The sequence below is a fragment of the Strix uralensis genome, chromosome 10, assembly GCF_047716275.1.
Source record: "Strix uralensis isolate ZFMK-TIS-50842 chromosome 10, bStrUra1, whole genome shotgun sequence".
NCBI classification, from domain to species: domain Eukaryota; kingdom Metazoa; phylum Chordata; class Aves; order Strigiformes; family Strigidae; genus Strix; species Strix uralensis.
In genome coordinates, this window is record NC_133981.1 from 24,927,929 (window position 1) to 24,948,693 (window position 20,765).

General features: G+C 41.4%; 1 protein-coding gene across 6 annotated transcripts in view; it reads right to left on the reverse strand.

Moving 5' to 3' along the window:
• FGD3 (FYVE, RhoGEF and PH domain containing 3) overlaps positions 1 to 20,765 on the reverse strand; it is a 111,931-nt gene that overhangs the window by 33,590 nt on the left and 57,576 nt on the right. For 5 of the 6 annotated variants that reach the window (XM_074879851.1, XM_074879852.1, XM_074879854.1 and 2 more), the window contains exons 2-6: positions 18,860 to 19,030; positions 11,972 to 12,140; positions 10,283 to 10,874; positions 2,716 to 2,805; positions 1,398 to 1,534 (exon numbers count right to left, since the gene is read on the reverse strand). In XM_074879851.1, coding sequence (XP_074735952.1) covers positions 1,398 to 1,534; positions 2,716 to 2,805; positions 10,283 to 10,874; positions 11,972 to 12,140; positions 18,860 to 19,030 — 1,159 coding nt within the window. The other variant, XM_074879856.1, reaches the window with a different exon arrangement.

Below are 20,765 nucleotides of genomic sequence, written 5' to 3' on the forward strand. Positions count from 1 at the left end.
TGTGGAAAATTTACTTTTTAAAAATCATCTTTTCCACCACAGCCAAACATCTGAAGAGGTTTTAATGCAAAGAGATCACTCAGTTCAGCTGGGTAGTCCCAGAGGGCCAGACATATGTCTGCCTAGGGACCCCCCCAGGCTGGTAGCAGTGGTAGCCACACATCTTTGTCTTCTCCAAAGTCACGGCCAGGCAGAGAACCAGCCATTTTTCCCACAGCTTTTCTCTCCTGCTGAACTCGTGACTTGCAGTCACACCGCACTAGACCCTCTTTAGCCATTTAACAAGCTTCTGCCCTCTTCTGACCTCCAGAGTTTCCAGTTTTATTTTATCTCCCTTTTATTACAGCTGTCCTGTAAATGCAAGTCAGGTGCAAAGGTGCTGAGACTCCTTTATTCCTTCTGGTCATTGATGAACTATGTGAAGACAGGACTCGGCCAAGAAAGATGTGAACTCTGGTCTTTGTCATTTCGGGCCCTTGGAAAGGCGCAGTGTCAGCACTACCTGCACCTTCCACTGCAGGACACTTTGCAGCTAATGTGTCATCTCGAATCAAGCTTCCTAGATCTGCTTAATTAACCTTTCTACTTATCACTGCATCTCTGCCTTATCTACAACTGGCACATTAGAACTGGTATTTGACCTTTATTACTCATTGGAAAAAAGCCAAACCAAAAACCTACACCCGTTTTCTTAAAGGAAGTATATGTACACTGTAACCAGTAACATTTATTATCTCCTAGAACATTAGGCCAACAAATTCTGGGGTAAAAACTTGTGCATCGCTGTCATGCTCAGCAACAGAAGTGATTGTGTAACAGACACGGGCAGATTTATAGATATGAAGTCATCTACCTTATCTGTCCAGACTTTCCATTGGTTGTCTGCTATAATGCTAAATTTAACATTAAATTAAATTTTATATAACAAAATTTATTACAGAAAAAATAAAATGGATGTTTCTCATGAAGTCTCCAACATGGCATGCAAAGTCTAGACTGTGACATGATGATGCATTTTCCTTCTTTGAGAAGGAACTACATTTTTTTAATACTTCACAGTGGGGCCAAAATACTTCATCTATGGGGTCAAAATAAGCAATTTCCTTCTTTCCTAGTACTGCAATTTCATAGTACTGCAATAATAGGAGAGTGAAAATACAGTAAGGAAAACAGCTCTGGCAATACTTTGGCCTGAAAAAATTCTCACAATGTACTCTGGAAATTTTGAGTGCTCAGGTCTATTCCTGTAGTCAGAAATGTTTAAGAGACTCCATACTAATGTATCAAATAACAAGTGAACTACCGCATTTAACAGTTAAAAATGTGGAATTAGACTAAGCCTTATGGTTGTTACAGTTTCTTGAAAATGTATTTTTAAAATAATTGCAGTTACCCACCATTCTTGAGTAATTCTTGTTTTGAGCTCAGGAAGAAGAAATTGCCCATGGAAACAATAGATGGAAGAAATATTTGAAAAGATGCCCGTTATCACTTCAGATGAAATACCTGCTTCTGACAACTTAGTGCAAAAAACCTGCATAAGACAACAAGACAGTACCAACATGTATTTACAAAAAACATTCCTAGACAAGATTGCAATATTACAAAGCTGACTGCCTTATAACAGAGCTACCATTTTTGACTTCTGGTAGTCAGTCCTTGGGGTCCTTCAGGAGGTTCACAAAACATAAGCCCACTGTCAATTAGGTTAGATTTATAACTATGGGCCATGGTCCTAAATCAGAAAAATCTGAGGGGTAAATCAAGAAAGGTTGAAACTACTGAGAAGATCAGACATCTCTTACTTGGGAGTGCAAGTTGCAAAGAACAACAAGTCCCTGAAGAGCACTTACTTTTATTTACATGAAGCAAAATAAACCATGTGATTACACTGGGAAAAATTACACTGTCCTGAACAAAAGGGAAAGACACTCCTTTCTAAGGTCTTGAAAGAGTCTCTGCTCATCCAAATCAAACATTGGAAAGTCTTCCACAGAGGTCCTAGAGTCACAGGGTAGATGGCTCTGCAAGTTACAGCTTCTAACAAGATTTCTAGCAAGGTGACAATTTTCTCTTCTTTTCTTTTTTAAAAAGCACTTGGTTAGCAATGTGATGCATCCTCATTTTTACTTCTTTCCTTCACGTCTTTTTTTTCTTTGAGGTAATTATAGAAATGCCTGAACCATGTAGATTCACCTCAGTGTTTATGCGGAAGTTCAAACTCATCACACCAGTTTTACTTTATCCCCACATGTAAACATGATGGACAACAATTACGAAAGACAGTGTGGGTAAAAAAAAAAAATAATTTGCTGTGAGCACAGGGCTGACCCATGTGGTTTGATTTTAGTAAAGCTCAGACTCTTGCACATTACAGAGCAATCACGGATTTCATCATTTCTCAGTGCATTCAGTGTTCCTGTGATTTCCTTTCTACGTATGCTCAGGGAGGAACCAAATGCTGATGGTGTCTCTATCTTGGGCTACTGCTTTCCCCTCCCTCTTTCTGACATCCTAATCCTTGGCTTCCAGCTCAGGGAACCCTCTTGCCAACAGCTCACCTCTGGGACTCATAGCACGCAGCCTGGCAAGCAAACTCCATCTCCCACCTATAAACAGTGTTTTCACACTATTGGGCTATAGGTTAGGGGATGAACAGGAGACATCATTGCTGCTCACAGAGAAGAAAGCAGAGGTTATTCAAAATTGCATTACCTGGTCCAACAGATGGAGTCTTTTAACATACGCTTCTTCTGTATGGAGCAGTTCATTTGCGATGTTGAATAGCTTTTGGGGCTCTGTACACTGAAAAAAAAAATTACAAATAACACAATCCATCTGCACCTACAAACCTTAAGTTTCATCAACTTTCTCTTTTCCATTTCCTCAGTGGGCCAAATTCCCTGCCAGTAGAGAAGCCCAAAGTGAGGGAGGTGAACACATTTCAGAATCTGCTCTGCACCCCTCATCAAAGGATGGTTTTGCTCCAGAGACATTTTTAGAACTATTTTCTGAAAGAGTAATTAATAATGCAGTCAACGGCTGGTCAGGACATCACTTTATTTCATTATGGTTTTCTATAACGAAACAGAAACATCCTTCAAATCTAGAAATAAGTCCAGTCTATTTGGTAACTAAGGCACTAGACTGTAAATCAACTGTTCTCCTTTTTGGATTCAGGTCCTGTGACTAAAAAGAAAACTACAAACCAGACCTGTTTGGCCACAGATTTCTGTCCCTAGCCAGCACAGCATTACTCTCTACGGCATACTTCTAAGATTTTTGTGCAGCTTTAAACACCGGCCAATTCCCTGGAAAGAATTTTCGGCAATGTAACCCAAGTTACTCAGTGGAATCTTTCATTAAGCTCATTTAAAAAAATAAAATGAGAAAGGATGAATTAAAAAACCTGAATGCAGTTATGAAGCACTGACTTTATTCACAGTTTAGCCAAAAGCTACACAGACTCTTCACTCTCCTAAATGCTTAAAAATACTTGAATTATCAGGATACAGGCTTTAGCTTTCTGACAAACTCTAGATCCTTTTTAGCAGCCTAGACTTTAAATGTCATGCTTACATATAACCAAACCAGTCCTGAACAGAGGGTTGGCTGTTCTGTGTTCAGGAAAACAAACATCCAAAAGGAGCAGCAAGGATGATCAAATGTGGGGAAATTTTACTGAGCTGGATCAGGAAAAAAAAGACAACTGCGATGAAGGTAAGAGACATGTATAAATGATTAATGTAACAGAGAGATCAGCTGGGTGCAATTATTCACTGTTTCTGCCATGGGAAAGATAAAGGGCATCAAATAAAATTACTGAGGTGCTGCTTCAAGACCAAGAGCCACTTCCTCAAGCAACATGCCGCTGCAGACAGTAAACCTTCATGCAAGTTCACAAAAGGACTGGACAAATCCATGGAGTAAAAGTCCAGCCAAAGTCTATTAACATGCAGGGCAGTTTCCAGTTCAGGAAGCGCCCGAGCCCCTCACCAGCTCTATCCCCAAGGCCCATCTCTGTGCCCTCGCTGGCATTTATGGCAGGCATTTCCAGACATACCCCTGCAGGCCACCACCCGATTGTTAGAAAATGTCAATTAAATGCTCTCTTTAAGCTTCTTCAATATCACCTTATTTGGTTTCCAAACAAAGTTGACAAGAAAAATTTAAATACACCCCCCCCCCCCCATATTTAGGTAAACTGCAATACGACTGAAAGACCTCAAAGACTTTTCAAAACTAGCCATGAATTCAAACAAACCAGACCTACAGTTATCCTACACGAAACGAGGTACCCCTTAGCATGAAGCACCCACAGTTCCATGACGTAAGTATTAATTGAAAGAAGGCTTCTAGATTTGAAACAGCATCAGTCTTCCTTTAAAGCAATCTTTCTAGGCACAAACCTGGAGATGGGCAACCAAGGCCTTTGACATGTACTCTGCCTACCCCGCTACTCAAATTATTTCAAGCAAACTCAAATATTCTTTTAAGCTATTCTAACATGCTACACAACATCCTGCTTCATTCATTCACGTGATCTATATTAACATTTAGGGGAAAAGAAAAAAAAAAATCACAACAAAGCTTTGAACTTGTTACAAGCAAATACAACACATTACAGCTTATAATGAAATGCATTGCTGGCCATTCAAATTCCAGCAACTACGAGGATCTCTCACTGAGAAAGAATTTATCTGCCAGTTTTGCTGGGCACAGAAGAGCGCCTGAATGAAAGGCACTGACGTAACAGGCCGGCATGCCAGCCGCCAAGAGCATCCTTTCATTTGTTTGAATTCAGAATTTGAAAAATAATTATTTCCAACCAAACACATTTGTTTTCAGAAGTAAATCTTTACATAGCGCAGGCACTTTTTAACCTCCTGACCTTCACCATCTGCAATTCAGTTTATATTTTCAAAAAACTTGCTGACATCTGCTTAAATACCAAACAATGGCTGAGCAGACTCTCAGCTTGAGCTCAGTTTTAGAGAGCCACTCTATCTTCAGTTGCTGTCTCTGCTAGGGGCAGATAGGCATGTTTTTCAGACTAATTTGCAACATATTTGCTTTTCAATGGACATAACATTTTAAATGAAACAGTAGATTAATGAAACATGAGGCAGTCCTATTCTTCTAACCTTATTTTGTGCCATGGCAGGACCGCTTCAACAAAGCCTGAGCCATAATTCAGTTCACTATGAACGAGATATTTCATGGTCTATGTTTCTAAAGGAAAACTAAAACAACTTTGCACACTCAAGTGTGAATTATATTCTGCTTTGCCCAATGCTCTTGCTGACTGACTGCTCGGCACGGCCACGGCAGGTTAAGACGGTTCTCCACAGTCACACATTACAACCGTGTATTACTGCAGAGGCTTGTTAAAACAGTTTAGCTGGCGGGGTGACAAGAAAGATGAGAAAAGAGAAGTGGTAGGTGTTGACTTCACGACACAGGAAGCTCACTCTAGCGCTTGTATCGTGCGACTGTTGCTTCTCTTTCACTTCTTTGTGGAAGGTTCAAAAATTAATTTCCAGCTGTAACTGTCCATAAAACATTTAAAGAGAAAGGAAATGCCAGCCTGAAAACAAACAGAACCAGGTTCTCATAAAGGTCAGATTCACACTTGTGGTGGGAATGCATGTGCACCTCAAACACCCCAGTCACACACACAAACTGGGGAACGCACATGCTGAGCTGGTTTGTGCTATTCAGTGGCCACGAGCACATCACTGCTTCCTGTGAACCCACACACAGCCCAGCCGGGCGCCCGCCAAGCACGCCGGGCACGGATTCACCCATGCAAAGAAAAGCAAATTTGAAATGAAAATTTAAAGTAAAAAACAAAAGCTTGATATGAGAAAACTTGGGCAATACCCCGCAGCAACCATTTTTCATACAACTGGTTGTGCACAACCATATTCAGTCAGCATCTCTATCACAGGGGGCTTTCAGCAAATCTTGCAAGAAAGCTGCTGGGATACAGCTTAGGTTAAAATCATCTACGGTTACGCTTTAAAATCCCACCAGTCACCCCTACAAAGTACACAACATCCCAGAAAGATTACAGACAACTTCCTACTCAGAAATGCTGAAAACAATATGGAAATGTTATCCTATGCTATGCTGTCGTCTTTGTTGTATTGAGATCTCATTTTCTTTAGGATATTAAAAAAAAAAAAAAAGATAATGAGAACATATCTGATTTTTCTTAACCAGCATTATGACTAAAACATTGACCTATGCAAGTTTTTTTCAGAATATACAGGGAGATAATCTTACCCAAAGGTCTGACTTGCAGGACTGCAGGCCAAGTTTTCCAACACAAACTGTACAATGAAAAGAGAAGTGAAACTCTAGCCATGTACAGGCAGAATGGAAGTGTGTGTCAGTGGCTGTATGAGGCCCACGTGGGACTTCATTATTACTGTTTTACACAGCAGGAAGCAGGACAGATGGAGAAAGGCATTTTTTTCAGTGATTACTAGCGAGCACGTATTACTCTTAGTGAACAATATCTAAATAAAACGTAGGAAGAAGCGTTAGCCGTCGCAGAAGCATCACTCCGTTGCTCCCAGGCAGTTGGCAGAAGCCTTGAGTATATGACTACAGAGCATGACAGCCCCTCAGTCTCACTTTTATGTCATTTCTTTTTTTTGTAACCACCAAGGCTGACATGCCTCAGTTCCCGGAGCTCCTGACATTTTCTGAGACATTATCAAAACTAATAAGCTCCCCTTGTTCATTTTCATTTTGACAAAGTATAACTGGCAATCCCAGTAAGTCACTCCTGAGATTTTAAAACATATTCCAATAACTTTGTGCTAATAGCGAGACCTGTTAGACAGTGCTGCAGACTCCCAGAGGAAGTCACATCACACGGCAGAGCTAAACCTAGACTAAATAAAACAATACAAGTCATGTACCAGGCAACCTTACTTCACCAGCCGTGGGGTGTGTGAAAGCTTGGGTGGTGGATGAAGAGATATCTGAAGTAGAAAATAAGAGAAGAAAAAAGCAGATCTGATTTTTTTTTTCCTACTCGCATTTATTCAGGAGCTTCACTTGATATCCGAGGAGTTACTAAGCCACCATTAAATCATTCTGCAGCTGTACTTCTTATGCATCCTTCTCCAACTATAATAAAGCTTTCTGGAAACTTGCATATTTAATGAGAGCAATGGTTACCTCTGTCATGCAGCTGCAAAGCCTGGTACTAGGGGTAGGAAGGGGGAAGCAGGAAAAAGACGCTGGCTCCTGACACAAAGCTTTCTGAAGGAGCTCTCAAGCCAGCAGCTGGTGTTAACTGAACTCTCCTCTCTTCCTTCCAGCGGGGCGGGTACCTTGTTTTCTGGAAAATTACCAGTTTTGTCAGGAGTGATGTGAACTTCCAGCCTAAGAATAACCATTGAACAAGTCAACTTCAAATTGCACTGGCTCTCCTCTGGAAGCTACGGCCCTTTACCTCAACCCTTAGTCCTTAATGCCCCAAATCTGCAACAGAATCAAAGGGGAGAGGGGGAGGATCATGTGGACACCTAACACACAAATTGGCTTCGCACACCACATCCCCAGAAGAGGGCACAACCCTTACACTACAGAAGAGGCAGCAAATCTCTAAGCCTTCCTGACATTTTGCAGCCATGTGGCTGCAAAAACAAGGTAACTTAGTGTAGCTTGGTCAGTGTCAAAGCTGCCTTTTGGAAGGTGAAATCAACTGAAAATGCAAGGGAAAACCTGAAGTGCATTTGTATGAAGAGTAACACAAGAAAACGAACAAAAAAATCTTCCTCTAGAGATATCTCTTTTATAAGTTCACCAAGCATGCTACAGAGAATTATGCCCTCAAACCTCTGTGTTTTATCAGCATTATTTCATACTATATGGATATTTAACCTAAGGAGTAAGACTAAAAACAGCCATCAAAACTCTGATGTCTTATAAAACATTGATATTTGTCAGCAGAGCACTTAATCATATGGTGAAGCCTTCTGCTTGGGTTTGTCACAGTTGGTTTGATACTGCATTCCTGGTCCAAACAGGAAATTTAATTACCAGGTGAAAAATTTTGTAATTTAATGCATTATTTTCTTGCTGGCATGTTGCAATTAATAAACAATCTTTTAAATAACATTTCAGTTGCACACATGCCCACACAAATATATTATGAATATAAAATAATTCAAATATTTTACAGTGTGTGTATGTACGTATAAACACACGTGAGGGAAAACCAACAGTGGCAGATGAGAAGCCTTGCACCATGATGGTGATGCTGACCATTTGAGACATGAACAAGCTTTCACCACAGACTACTGAAAAGATACCAGATGTCAATGGATGCATTCAATGTTGTGCTAACAGACAGATGTTAATTGGAGTCTCCATCACCAAGATGTTTCCTGTGGACCCCTACATTAAATTCTTGCAAACGAGACAAAAGACAGAGGTCTCCTTTGGCAGTAGAGACCCCGCAGTCTGAGATCCTGACTCGTTACCATGGATTTCCTCCTGCGCAAGCCCAAGGCAATCTGCACTGCAGCCTTCCATGCCCAGGCGTTCACCGCAGACGGACACAGTGCCGAGGCAGGGGTGTCCTCCCTGGCTCTCAGGGAGGTGGGACAGGTTGACGGGTTCCTCCTCCTGAACTCACACCAGCTGCCAGGTGGGACTGCAGACTCACAGAGAGGCGAATGAGATCACATCCTCCCCATCTACAGAACGCAGCTGGGTTGGGCCAAACAGACCTGGTTCATGTAGCCCTTACTGCCTCCTGCGCTGCTGGGTCCTTTCCACTTCCCTCTGACTAACCTCATGTCAGCACCTGGCAGGTTTGACATTCACCAAATGTGCAGAGGGAGCAGCACAGCAATTGGAGAGCCCCAGGCTACAAAGGCAGCATCTGAAGGACATGAATGGCAGGTGAGTCCAGTCACAGCTTGAGATAAAGCAGTGGGAAGAACAGCGGCATAAAGCAACGCGCTCATGAGAGAAAGTCTGGGGCTTTTTCATAGCTTCCTGTAAGTATGTTTGCTTCATCAGGCTGTCTTCTACTCTTGGAAAAAAAGGGGACACCACAGAGCATTAACTGTACTCTGAAACTGTACTTGTCAGCTCTGAGAGACAGAACTTCTTGCACACACCACATACCCCCATGCAATTTTCATCACTCTGAATTGTCCAATAGTCACTGGCTGATTTAACCCAGAAGCTACTACATGAGTTTTAACTGCCACATTTCCCAAGGGACAAGCTCTTGACCTACACAAATCAGGATATACTCGGGGATTTCAACAGAACCACCTGATTTGTACAAACTGAGGTGTGAACACTACAGTTCACTAGCTACAGTTCATTAGTTGCTAGTGGTCATCATATTCTTCCAAAAAACCAAAAATCCAATATATTAACTTTACTGCCATGATGGCTGAGGGGGCAAAAAGAAAAAAAAAAAAACACAACACCCCCAAACACAAACAAAAAACTCCATCAAACAAGAAGTGGAATATTTTGCAGACGTTTTGCTCAAAGCATCTTCTGTTTTCTTTTTCTGGAAAAATCTAACCCATTCTATCATCACTATTTCTAAAAATAACTGTCTTGATAAACAGATAATCAAAAGAATCTGTCATTAATCTTACACAGCTGCAGCAAATACAAACCAGTCTGGACTACATTACTCTGGATTCAAAGAAAATCTCTTCTAGCTACAGTTTCCTGAAGAGTAATTTGATATAACTACCCTCAAAACTTCTCTGCACTCAAGAAGTAGTCCCACCAACAGAAGCACAGGCTTTGTGTAAAAAAAAAAATAAATTACTGTTAGAAGAGATTTCAATCGTGCATGTCCTACACTGGGATGCAAGACCCTGACCCTGCAAGATGCACTATCCAGTTAGCCCTCTGCATATCCTGGAGCCCCATGGAAAACAACGTGATCTAAGAACTAGAAGCTGAACCTAACAAACCCAAACAAGAAACACAAGGTGTGAGTCTTTACCTACAAAAGCACTTACATTTTAACAACTTACTCTGGCTGTGATAGGTTTTCTTATATGAAACCTTTTAAATCAAGACTAGGAACCTTTCTAAAAGATACTGTCTAGGTCAGGAACAAGTTATGACAGGCATCAAGCAGGAAATTATAATGACTGCCATGATCCTTTGACGTAAGACCAAACAAAAAACCCAAACAACGTATGAAAGTGAAGCAAGACATCTCTGGCCAGAGTCAGGAACTAGTTTCAGAGCACTTAATAGCAACAAACTACCTTACCTTGTTTACATCCAAATACTCTAACTTTGGCACTTCTGCTGTCTCTTGCTCCTCGCTGCTTCCTTCATCAATGTCACTGTCTTCATCCTGCGTGGAGTCTCTCTTCTGTTCTGCAGAGGAAGGTTTGGTGCCCTTTTTGTCAGGTTCCATCTCCCCTGGGTTCCCAGCCACGCTGGGCTTCTTCTGCTCTGCACCCTCTTCGCTGGGGAAAGTTTCCCCTGCCACGCTACAAGAAGGACTGTCAATGCCACTGTCTCTGTTGGGAATTTTACCATTCAGTTCTGCAGTTGAGTCTTTACTACCAAGCTCTCCAGAGGGCTCCTTGCTCACAGTCACAGCAGTACAGTCTTCATGGCTTTTGCTGTCACCTATGCTTAGCTCTTTAATCTTCATTATGTCTGTGTTGGATAGATCCGCGCTGTACGGTACGTCTGGCTCATTTTCATCCAGTTCACTTTTTTCATTTGTAGAAGATCCGCTGGAAGCCACCATGTCACACTCATACAAGCTTGGTTGTTTGGATGAGTCCACGCCAGGTTCCATCTTAAGAGCTAAATTTAGCTGGTTTCTTTGAAGAATATGTACAGGTTGCCTGTGAGTGAAAAGAAAGCACCACAGTTATCCACATTAACATTCAGAGGCTTCAAGAGTGCCCCAAATGAGAGAGGGCCTGATTATCACTTGATTCCAGCTGTATTTCTTACACCCCCTGACAATCCTAGGAAGCAAGTGTGTGCACACTGCTATAATAATATTCACCCAACAATTTCCAATAAAAACACATCACACTTAGTCCTAAGTTCTACTGAAATGGCATCACTAGAATCATGGGCCTTTAATATTCCCCACCTTGCCTTGAAGAACAGTCTGGTTTGAAGGTTTGGGGAGGGAGGAATCATCTTTTAAAAGAAACATTTGCTTGTGGGTTTGTTTAAACAGGAACCCACATTCTTCAACAGAACAAAGCCTTGGGTCAAGGTATTTTCTGCCAGAGAGGATGTTTTTGAAGCACAAGAAGGTGCTACTTTTTTGTTTTGAAAGACACCTTAACAGATTCACCTAGGTGATAACACACTCCAAGGCACAGGATGGTGTCTCTGTCTCCATCCCCCTCTTTACGAAAAAAATCACTTAGCTCCATCAGGCAGATTCGGTCTTCAGAGAGAGTTTTCATGTGTTTGTAAAATGAGCTGGTTTTACAGCAACACATATATATTTTATCCTATTTAATGCCTCTTCAGAGGAAACGCTGTTCTACATGACGTTGTTTCACAGCACATTGCGATTTAACTCTCCCCTGCCGGCTAACAGTATGTCTGACGTTTACTGAATCTCAGACAGAAGACTCAATTATTTTATATCACAATAATCAAGTTCCTATAAAGCAAAAGCCAGTCCCGACATCAAGTCAACTTACGGAAAGCAGACCCTGGGCCACTTGTTTCTATTGGAACACTTACCAGAGTCTTAAGCTCCTTCGGAGAAACTGTATGTCACAAAGTCACTGAAATACATGCTTTTATTAAAACAAAAACCATTGCGTAGTCAGTCAAGTTTTGCACTTCCAGTAGAAAACATCCCAAGAGGAGTTTCTACGTGGTAATTACAATTAATGTTTTCCATTGTTATATTCTAAGTTAAAAATGCAGAAAATGGAGATTAGAGCAGATCTCGCAAAGCCGTATTTACCTAATACTTTCAAATTTCTCAATGAGCGTGTTGACTCCCGCTGATACTGGTATTTCTTCCTCTCCAGGTGCTAAGCTCCTCGATGACTTGGGATCAGCTGGCAAAGGCCGAGAAGGTGCAGGAGGAATTCTTTCCTGCCCAGATTTGAGATGGACAGGCTTAGGAGGTACTAATAAAAGAGAGGGGAAAAAACAGGAGGATAAATCTCCATCTTCTTTATCCTAAACTGGGAACAAAATCCAAGCGCTCAATGCTGAATGAGGGGTATCCATTCTTCCACCATCCTTTATAAACTGCACAGGTACATTTCTGAAGTATTTCTAACATCAAAGTAAGCTGCCGTATAGTAAAGAAAAATGCCAGTCTTCTATTTTGTATTTCTCCAGCTGTATCAGATGTGTTAACCAACTGAGCAGCTCACAGCACTTTACCGCTTCCTTGTTACCAAACAGGATGCACAGCTCACACTTCGTTTTTGCAAATGTGCTCACCATCTCAATCACACTAACGAGTTTCCCCTCCCATGACTTTTCAAACTCAGGCACTCTGTTGAATCTCTTATACTGGGGAAAAAAAGAGAAAAAAAGAAAAAAACAACCCAAAACAAACCACCAAAAAAACAATCCCACCATGGATTTCAGTGCCTTGTATTTGCGTGGTCAAAAACGCCACAGGCAGAACATAATAGCTTTTCTTCCTTTCATTCTCCCTCCCCCATCTCTTCTGTGGTGTAGTCTTCATAGATTTCCTTCCTCTTTTGGTTCTACATTGAGTTATACACAATATAAATAAAACACACATTGTCAGAACGTGTATGTTCTGCTTAAGGATTCACTAGGCGAAGGTACAAAGTTTAATATAGTACTTAAAAAAATGTAATTTAAATGTAATTTTAAAAAATTTATTCAGACCTTATATTGATTGCAGAATAAATAGTTTTGGAAATCGACAAGCAGTAACTCATGGCAACAGGTTCACCTGCTGTTACAGTTTCATACAGTGAAAGCAACCTCACACAGGCAGACCTGACACTAGAAGGCAGGAAAACCTACTGTGTGATTGCTTCCAAAGCACAGGCTACTTGGAGTGGTGCTGCCAAGCATCCCCTCCAGTCTGGGCTACCCAAAGAGTTAACATACTAGATGAGGAAACTAAACACGTGTTTTATCAAACAACATTTTCAAGACTTTATTTCAAGAATTTCCAATTTTCAAATGGTCCAGATGGCACATCAGTATAATGTGAATAATATTGTAATGGAGCTTTAATTAGCAACTGTTCTGAATGTAATTTCAGGGTTACTTTCTTTAGGAGGCTAAATGGAGGCACATGCACCCAAAAAGCCAGTTCCTGTGTCCCTGCATCTGTTCTAAGCTCCCATCAGCCCAGACGTCCTCCCTGCTCCAGCGGACGGGGAGCTGCTATGGACGGTCATTGTCTGAGGTCAGCGATGAAGGACTGTTAAAGAGTTTTTGAGCTCTGAGTATAGGTTAGATTTTAAACTACCTCATTACTGAGTTAATTTCAGCAGTCTCCAAAAACATGAGATTCCTCTCTTAAAACAAAGGTGTCATAGTTCAATTCTCAAAACACTACCACAAAACCTATCTTACACAGGAATAACAGGTAAGCAGGAAAAGCAAATCATCTTGCATATAAAAATGAGATGGTAGAGCTCTATGTTTTGTTCACCGTTTTTTTACTTGCACACCACATGATCAGTGAGTGCTCGGCCACATTTCTCCTTGTAAAAACAAAACAAAACCTAAAAAAAAAAAAGGTATCCACGCAGCCATTGGGCTCATCTAGCCAGAAAAAGCAAGCTCTAGGCTCTTTATAGAAGGCGCATAAAGCAGCAGGCAGACAGGCAAGAACCTACCCCACATCCCCTATCAGGCCCTTCATCGTTTCAGACTGATCCACAACACTCCAAAGCTGAAGTTCACTGCCAAAGCCTTTACACTAATAGCAACGGGTGTCACTGCTGTCCATGTAAACATTTTATATCTCTCCTCTTAGTGGACTCCACCTGAATCACCTGAGACAAGACACTCTGCACTAGACAAAAAGGAAGGAGGAAAACACTTTTCTTAGTTCTGAATTTTTATTTACTGAAATAATTTTGAGAAACAGAGATACCATAATGGAGGCAAAGCTGCTGACCTTACCAAGCACTACTTACCAAGCAAAATTTAAACCACACAAGATGTCTACTCCAGAGCTGACGCAAAAAGCCTACATTCAGAATTTACAAGGACATGCCGTTACAGTATCACAATACAGACTTTTAAACTCAAAACCATTTTAGACTTCCACAAAAGAGTGAATGAAAGAAAGATCTGCACACTAAAACCAAACACCACCAGATGAGCTCATCTGTATGTGTGCCATCATCGTCAGTACTAAATGAACAGTCAGCCCCAGAAAAAAAGCTGGTGCTGCTTTTAGGTAGGGAGCCAGACCCAAGCAGAACTCCTGCCCACACTCTGAAGCCACCTTCCACAAGTCCCAGCCCACACGGGAACCAATGCTGCTGGGTTCTTGCTCCAGATTCCAGCCACAAAGCAGCACGACCTTGTATGCAGCAGCTTCCAGTGCCTGTCCTGCGCACAGACAGGTAAACTGGTGGAAAAAAGAAGGCTGCATGGAAGAAATATTAGTATTGCAAAGCACATTTCAGGTGGTACCTGAAGGCTGAAGCCACGTGCTGGAATGGTATGTCCCCAGTTCTCCTCCTGAAGGTTTTACATAGCAGCCCACGGCTACTTGGAGGAGGCAGAAACCAAGACACAACATCTTTCTTGCAGAAGGAACAAGTGAAATGGCAAGAAGCAGCAGGACAGAATTAGAAAAGGGAAAGGGAAGGTGACATATGTGGGAGAAGGTACAGCCCGGGCTTGGCCCTGGGTCTGTAAAACAGCAGGGAATAAGGACCCTTCCCTCACTGCAAAATGAGCACCTCAGCCTTTGCATTATTTCAGCCCCCGACCATGAATTTCTCTCTCACAAATGCCTCCTCTGCAGTAATGGCTAACAGTCTACACTGTTGGCATTCCCACCAATCACCCCAGCTGTGGTGGGTCTGTCATGACTTGCTGGGAAAGCTGGGAGGACCTAATAAAGAGAAATGCAAGTGGTGTGAGTCACACTTGTAGATTTACTTACTTCTTACTTACTACTTACTTACGTTAAAGTCCCTTGACAAGAAGAGACCTAAAATAATATAACTGATGAAGCAGATTATGAAGGGTTATCCCCTGGGAAGTGAATACACCCCAGAAAAGAATAAATGATCCAACAGCACAGCCTGGGAGTAGAGAGCTGCTCCTAGAGTCTCAGGTGGTGATGCCAGCAAATCCCACACAGCAAATCAAGAAATAGGCTTTAATGAGGCATCCATGTAGCTCTAGAGAGAAAGCCCCTGAAGAAAGGTTTTTGTATTAAAACACCAACAAAAAACTGAGGAAGGATTTATGTCTGCTGCAAGGAAATGCACCACACTATCACAACGACTTTTTTGGACATGGCCACCAAGACGAAGCAAGGATGGTTTACAGGAAAAACATCAACTTGAATACAGTTAATTTTATAAAAACAACTTTTGTATTATTATTATTCTGACAATTTCATTTTCCTAGAGAGACACGAAGTGTTTTCCTTTCTTTCCTGGGTATACAACTCTTACAGTAACAGGGGACCAATGAACTATCAAGGGAGAAGAGCCATTTCAAATTTACAAAGTCCATAAAAGTGAAGAGAAAAAAACCCTGTATCATCTTCCCCTCCTTGCAAAGTATCGTATGTGTTGTTCTCTACTATCACATGTAAGCTAACTGCAGATACTTTTAAAAGGTAGTTTTATTATAAAAAAGTGAAATAATAAAATAATTATTTAAAATTTGTGACAAAGAAGTGTCTTTCAGGAAGATGACCAAGACTTGTAACACTGATTTGTAGCTTTGGCTAACTTGGTTTATTGGGTTTGTGTGGCAAGGTTTTGGTAGCAGGGGGGCTACGGGGGTGGCTTCTGTGAGAAGCTGCTGGAAGCTTCCTCATCTCCGACAGAGCCAAGGCCAAGGCCAGCCGGCTCCAAGATGGACCTGCCACTGGCCAAGGCTGAGCCCATGAGTGATGATGGTAGCACCTCTGGGATAACATATTTAAGAAGGGGGTAAAAAACTGCTGTGCCACAGCGGCTGGGAGAGGAGTGAGAATATGTGAGAGAAGCAATTCTGCAAATATTGAAGTCAGTGAAGAAGGAGGGCAGGAGGTGCTCCAGGTGCCGGAGCAGAGATTCCCCTGCAGCCTGTGGTGCTGCCCATGGTGAGGCAGCTGTGCCCTGCAGCCCATGTAAGGTCCCACACCAGAGCAGGTGGATGCACCCAAAGGAGGCTGTGACCCTGTGGAGAGCCCACCCTGGAGCAGGCTCCTGGCAGGACCTGTGACACTGTGGAAAGAGGAGTCCACGCTGGAGCAGGTCTTCTGGCAGGACTTGTGACCCCCCAGGGGATCCACACGGGAAGGCTGTTCCTGAAGGACTGCAACCCTGTGGAGGGGACCCATGCCAGAGCAGTTCTTGAAGAACTGTGGCTTGTGGGAAGGACGCACGTTGGAGAAGTTCACGGAGGACTGTGTCCTGTGGGAGGGACCCCACGCTGGAGCAGGGGAAAAGCATGAGGAGGAAGGAGCAGCAGAGACAACGCGTGATGAACCGACTGCAATCCCTATCCCCTGCGCCACGCAGCGGCAGGAGGTAGAGACATCGGGAGTGAAGTTGAGCATGGGAAGAAGGAAGGGGTGGGGGGAAGGTGCTTTAAGATTTGGTTTTATTTCTCATTACCCTACTCTAATTTGACTGATAATAAATTAAATTAATTTCCCCAAATCGAGTCTGTTTTGCCCGTGACAGTAAGTGGTGAGTGATCTCCCTGTCCTTATCCCGACCTGTGAGCCTTTCATTGTATTTTTCCTCCCCCTTCTCTAGCTGAGGAGTGGGAGTGATAGAGCAGCTTGGTGGGGGACCTGGAGTCCAGCCAGGGTCAACCCACCACACCTGGCTCAGTCTGAGACAACATCAGGTGGTCTGATTTTTGAGTACTGGGTACTGCACAACAGTCTCCCACGGGAATTTTCACTGGGACTCCTGTTTCTTCTTGGAGTACTTTTACAGTGACATCAAGAAAAGCCCAAGTTCTGTCAAAAAAAGTATTGGCAAAAGTCAAGAAAGCATATTACCTTTGGGTGTCTATTTCACCTCATTAACAAATCTCCATCCCTTTCAGAGCATTAACCAGCCAGTAAGATACACCCACTTCTTTGGTTCTAAGCTTATGGCTGTAATGGGAGAGAGAGCTTGGATGTGTGTGAGCAGCAGAAAGAAGTAGTAGTAGCTATCTCAGTAATGGAAACAGATTATAGTAATCTACTTGGGTATTTAAGCATGATTTGAAGAAAGCTAAGTAGGGTCCCTTCACCTTTTCTGAAATAGTTACATATAAAAACCAGGCTATGTCCTCGGTAACTGGAAATCAGTGCAACCAGTGCAATAGCAAAGGATCTACACCAGCTGAATTCATTCCATTTCTTACTGTACAGACACTTCTGCTATTTCTTTTTATTGTTACTATTAACAACATTCACTGAACACCCGCTAATTAAACCTCGACAACCAAGACATCAACATGAAAGCTCCATAAATACTCAGACGTCATGAGACGTTTCAAGCGTGAACTAGTACACTAATTTAACATGTAAGGTCTACTTCCAGAATCAGAAAATACAGTGCTTTCTTTGTAGTTGTTTGAGGCTAAATACATATCAGAAAACTGCTTTCATATGGTCATTTGAATGGGGGGGATGCAGAGGCTCAGTTCGTACAACACATCCTAACGGTAACCAAAGCATCTTTTCTTTTTTTCTCACATGACCATAAGCGTCTATCACATGGACGTGCTTCTTAGAAAATTTGTGGTTTATGAGCTTTATGAGCTTAGTATCTTCTTAAGGCTCACTCTCCTGTGTTCCAAGTATCTCTCAAACTATATGCTTCCTGAATCCACAATTACCTTAGGGCAAGCACCCATTATACACAGTACTGTAACCAATTCTACAAAGCAAGGGCTGGTGGCAGTGAAGGCACTTGGCAACTTGACGTTACAAAGAGAGACCACATGTGATTTCACTGATGGCAAAACGTGAAAACAATTTATTCTCTTTCAAGAAATTTACTACAGCCTTTTTTAGCATTCAGAAGTTTTAGGGAAGAAAAGCCTGGGGAGACCAGAAGACCTGTCTGGAGACCAGCTGGAACATGCTTCTTCCTGGCTTCTCTTCTGTCATACTTTGGGATTGCCACCTATTTGTCTGTGAGTCTAGCAGGTCTGTGGAATTACCACAGCCCACATGCTGCTCTTGCATGTGACTGGTTTAGCTCCTATTTCTCATTTTTAGAACACATTCGTTCCATTTAGGCATTTCCTGTTGCTATGCAGAGTTCTTACAATAAATGGAAAACAGACCAGGTTTAAACAATAAGCTATTCTTACCTACGTACTTTAAAAAAAAAAATTAATAAAGAATGAAAACAATATTGCTAAATTAAACTTACACTTCACAGCTGCACGTGGTATAACAACAGTACAGGAAATATAAATCGACAAGTTCAGTAATCAGTTATTCCTGAATAATTTCTTCTTGAAGGCTTTCCTAAGAGGTTATCTAACATTGAAAAAAAAATAAGATAATAAAACCCTACCAGCTGTACTGGAATCTTAGAACATAAAAATAACTATTTTGCTGTCACCTAAAATTAAAACATTTCATTTAAAAATATTATACTTCATGTGTGCTAGAAGTTTGTACAATTGCTAGAAGGACAAAGCCACTTGCCTTGGGGTTTCTGCAGAGGATGCATTTTGGCTAGTGGAGTTTTGGTTTTGGGCTTCCTTCCAGTTTGATGGATACATTGCGCTGGGCTGATGTGCTGCAGTTCCCCACATGCTTCCAATGCTGGATTTGACTCAATGTGACATTTGATTTGAAAAGGAGAACAAGGGCAACCTGAGGGAGGGGAAAAAAAGTCAATATTTATTTTGTTGTATTAATCCTGAAGAAAATTTGAGTTACTTCTAGAAGCATATCAGTCATTGAAGTTCCTGAGGGAAGGGAGGGGGGTAGAAGAGGGGTGATCCATTCACTCACAAATTATTACAACCAACATATCCAGCCTTAATAATCGTATCAAACTAGTTGACTGATAAGACAGATGGAATTTTGGTAATCCTATCTTTAATTAATTACTTACTACTTTACTGCGGACACTGAAAAGAGGAAATACAAAAGATAAAGACCGTTTCAAAAGGATTTCTCCAAACAGAAATACAAGTGCCCCAGCATACAACATCGTGTTATTTGGTAAAACACACCTAAATTACACTGAATTAGAAATGTGTCTGGTGGGTAGGGGAATGGTATAAGCACTATTCCTTCAGGAGATTTAATCATTCAACCTGCATTTTACTGCTATTTATTATTCCTCCTTACATAAAATATTAACATTCCTTCAAAAGGCTCCGGTCTAGAAGAGGCCATTAAGATATGATCCCGTGGGAAAACAGAGAAAGAAGTGATTAATATGTTTGTTTGTCTTTTAATTTAACATTCTTGATTCATTTTTGTGGGCGCTGTGGAAATAAACCTATATATCCACTTTCACATAGTGGATACTGCATTTTTCGATTTGGGGTTTTTTTCGACTTGTGGCAAGCCTACAGCTACATGAAATCCTCATGCCGGCTTTACTAGTGTGTCATAAGAAGGCAGAAAACAAAGAGTTTAAAAAGTACTGCGGTTTAAAATTGCTGCATATGAACCCATGAATATATATGCTTCCGGCAGTACTGAGAAGCGGAAAATGTATCAAATGTAGAAATCTGAACACTAATCCATAAAAAAAATGGCAAAGAAAACATGACAAACATTCTTTCCATACTCCCATTTTAAACTGGACTAGCTGAAATTAGGTGACCAGCATCATGTAGAAAGGATTCACCTAAATGCGAAAAATCACTCTTTGCCTTCCTGTGATGTGTTCAAGAACATGGCATTAGCTTCACAAACACAACCTACTCTTGGCCAGATTTATAAAAAGATCAAAAAACTGAAATGACAAGCACCTTCATCCACATCAAGTAAATTATCCCGAGTTTATACTAATGGTATTAAATCAGGATGTGACCTTTTGAATAAAGACTTTGAAATCTGAGCCATACAGACTGCTTGGGAAGATTAGCTGAGAGCTGGCCTCAAAACACGGAAACTCTCACAGCAATACAGGATTTTTATTTTTTTTTTAAAAATAATCATAAAATGTTAAAGTCAATTTTGCTGACAAAAATAGATTCAGGTGGCACAAATCTATTTACTATCTCTGACACCCAAATATACAACTCTTGACTTTCTCGGTATGGCTGCCAGTTGTTGCTGTTGAAGCTTCATTAGCATTTTTACCATAAAATCTGCTTTTCAGCAGATTTGAGACCAGCTATTAAAACATCCTTCCAGCTGAAGTCAGGAATTTATAAGTACTAGGTTTTATTAAAAAATAATTTCATTTATTAGGAAAATGCAGTGAAAGTAGAGTACATTATTAGAGCAGATTAATAGATTATTGCAAACACGTCATCACAGACAGAGCTTATGCAGATGCCTCTCAGCTCTGGGTACCAAGAGCTCCTGTGACAGCAACAGCAGTGCTGTGATGGGCCAGCTTTTTAGGGAAAGGACTGAGACTTCT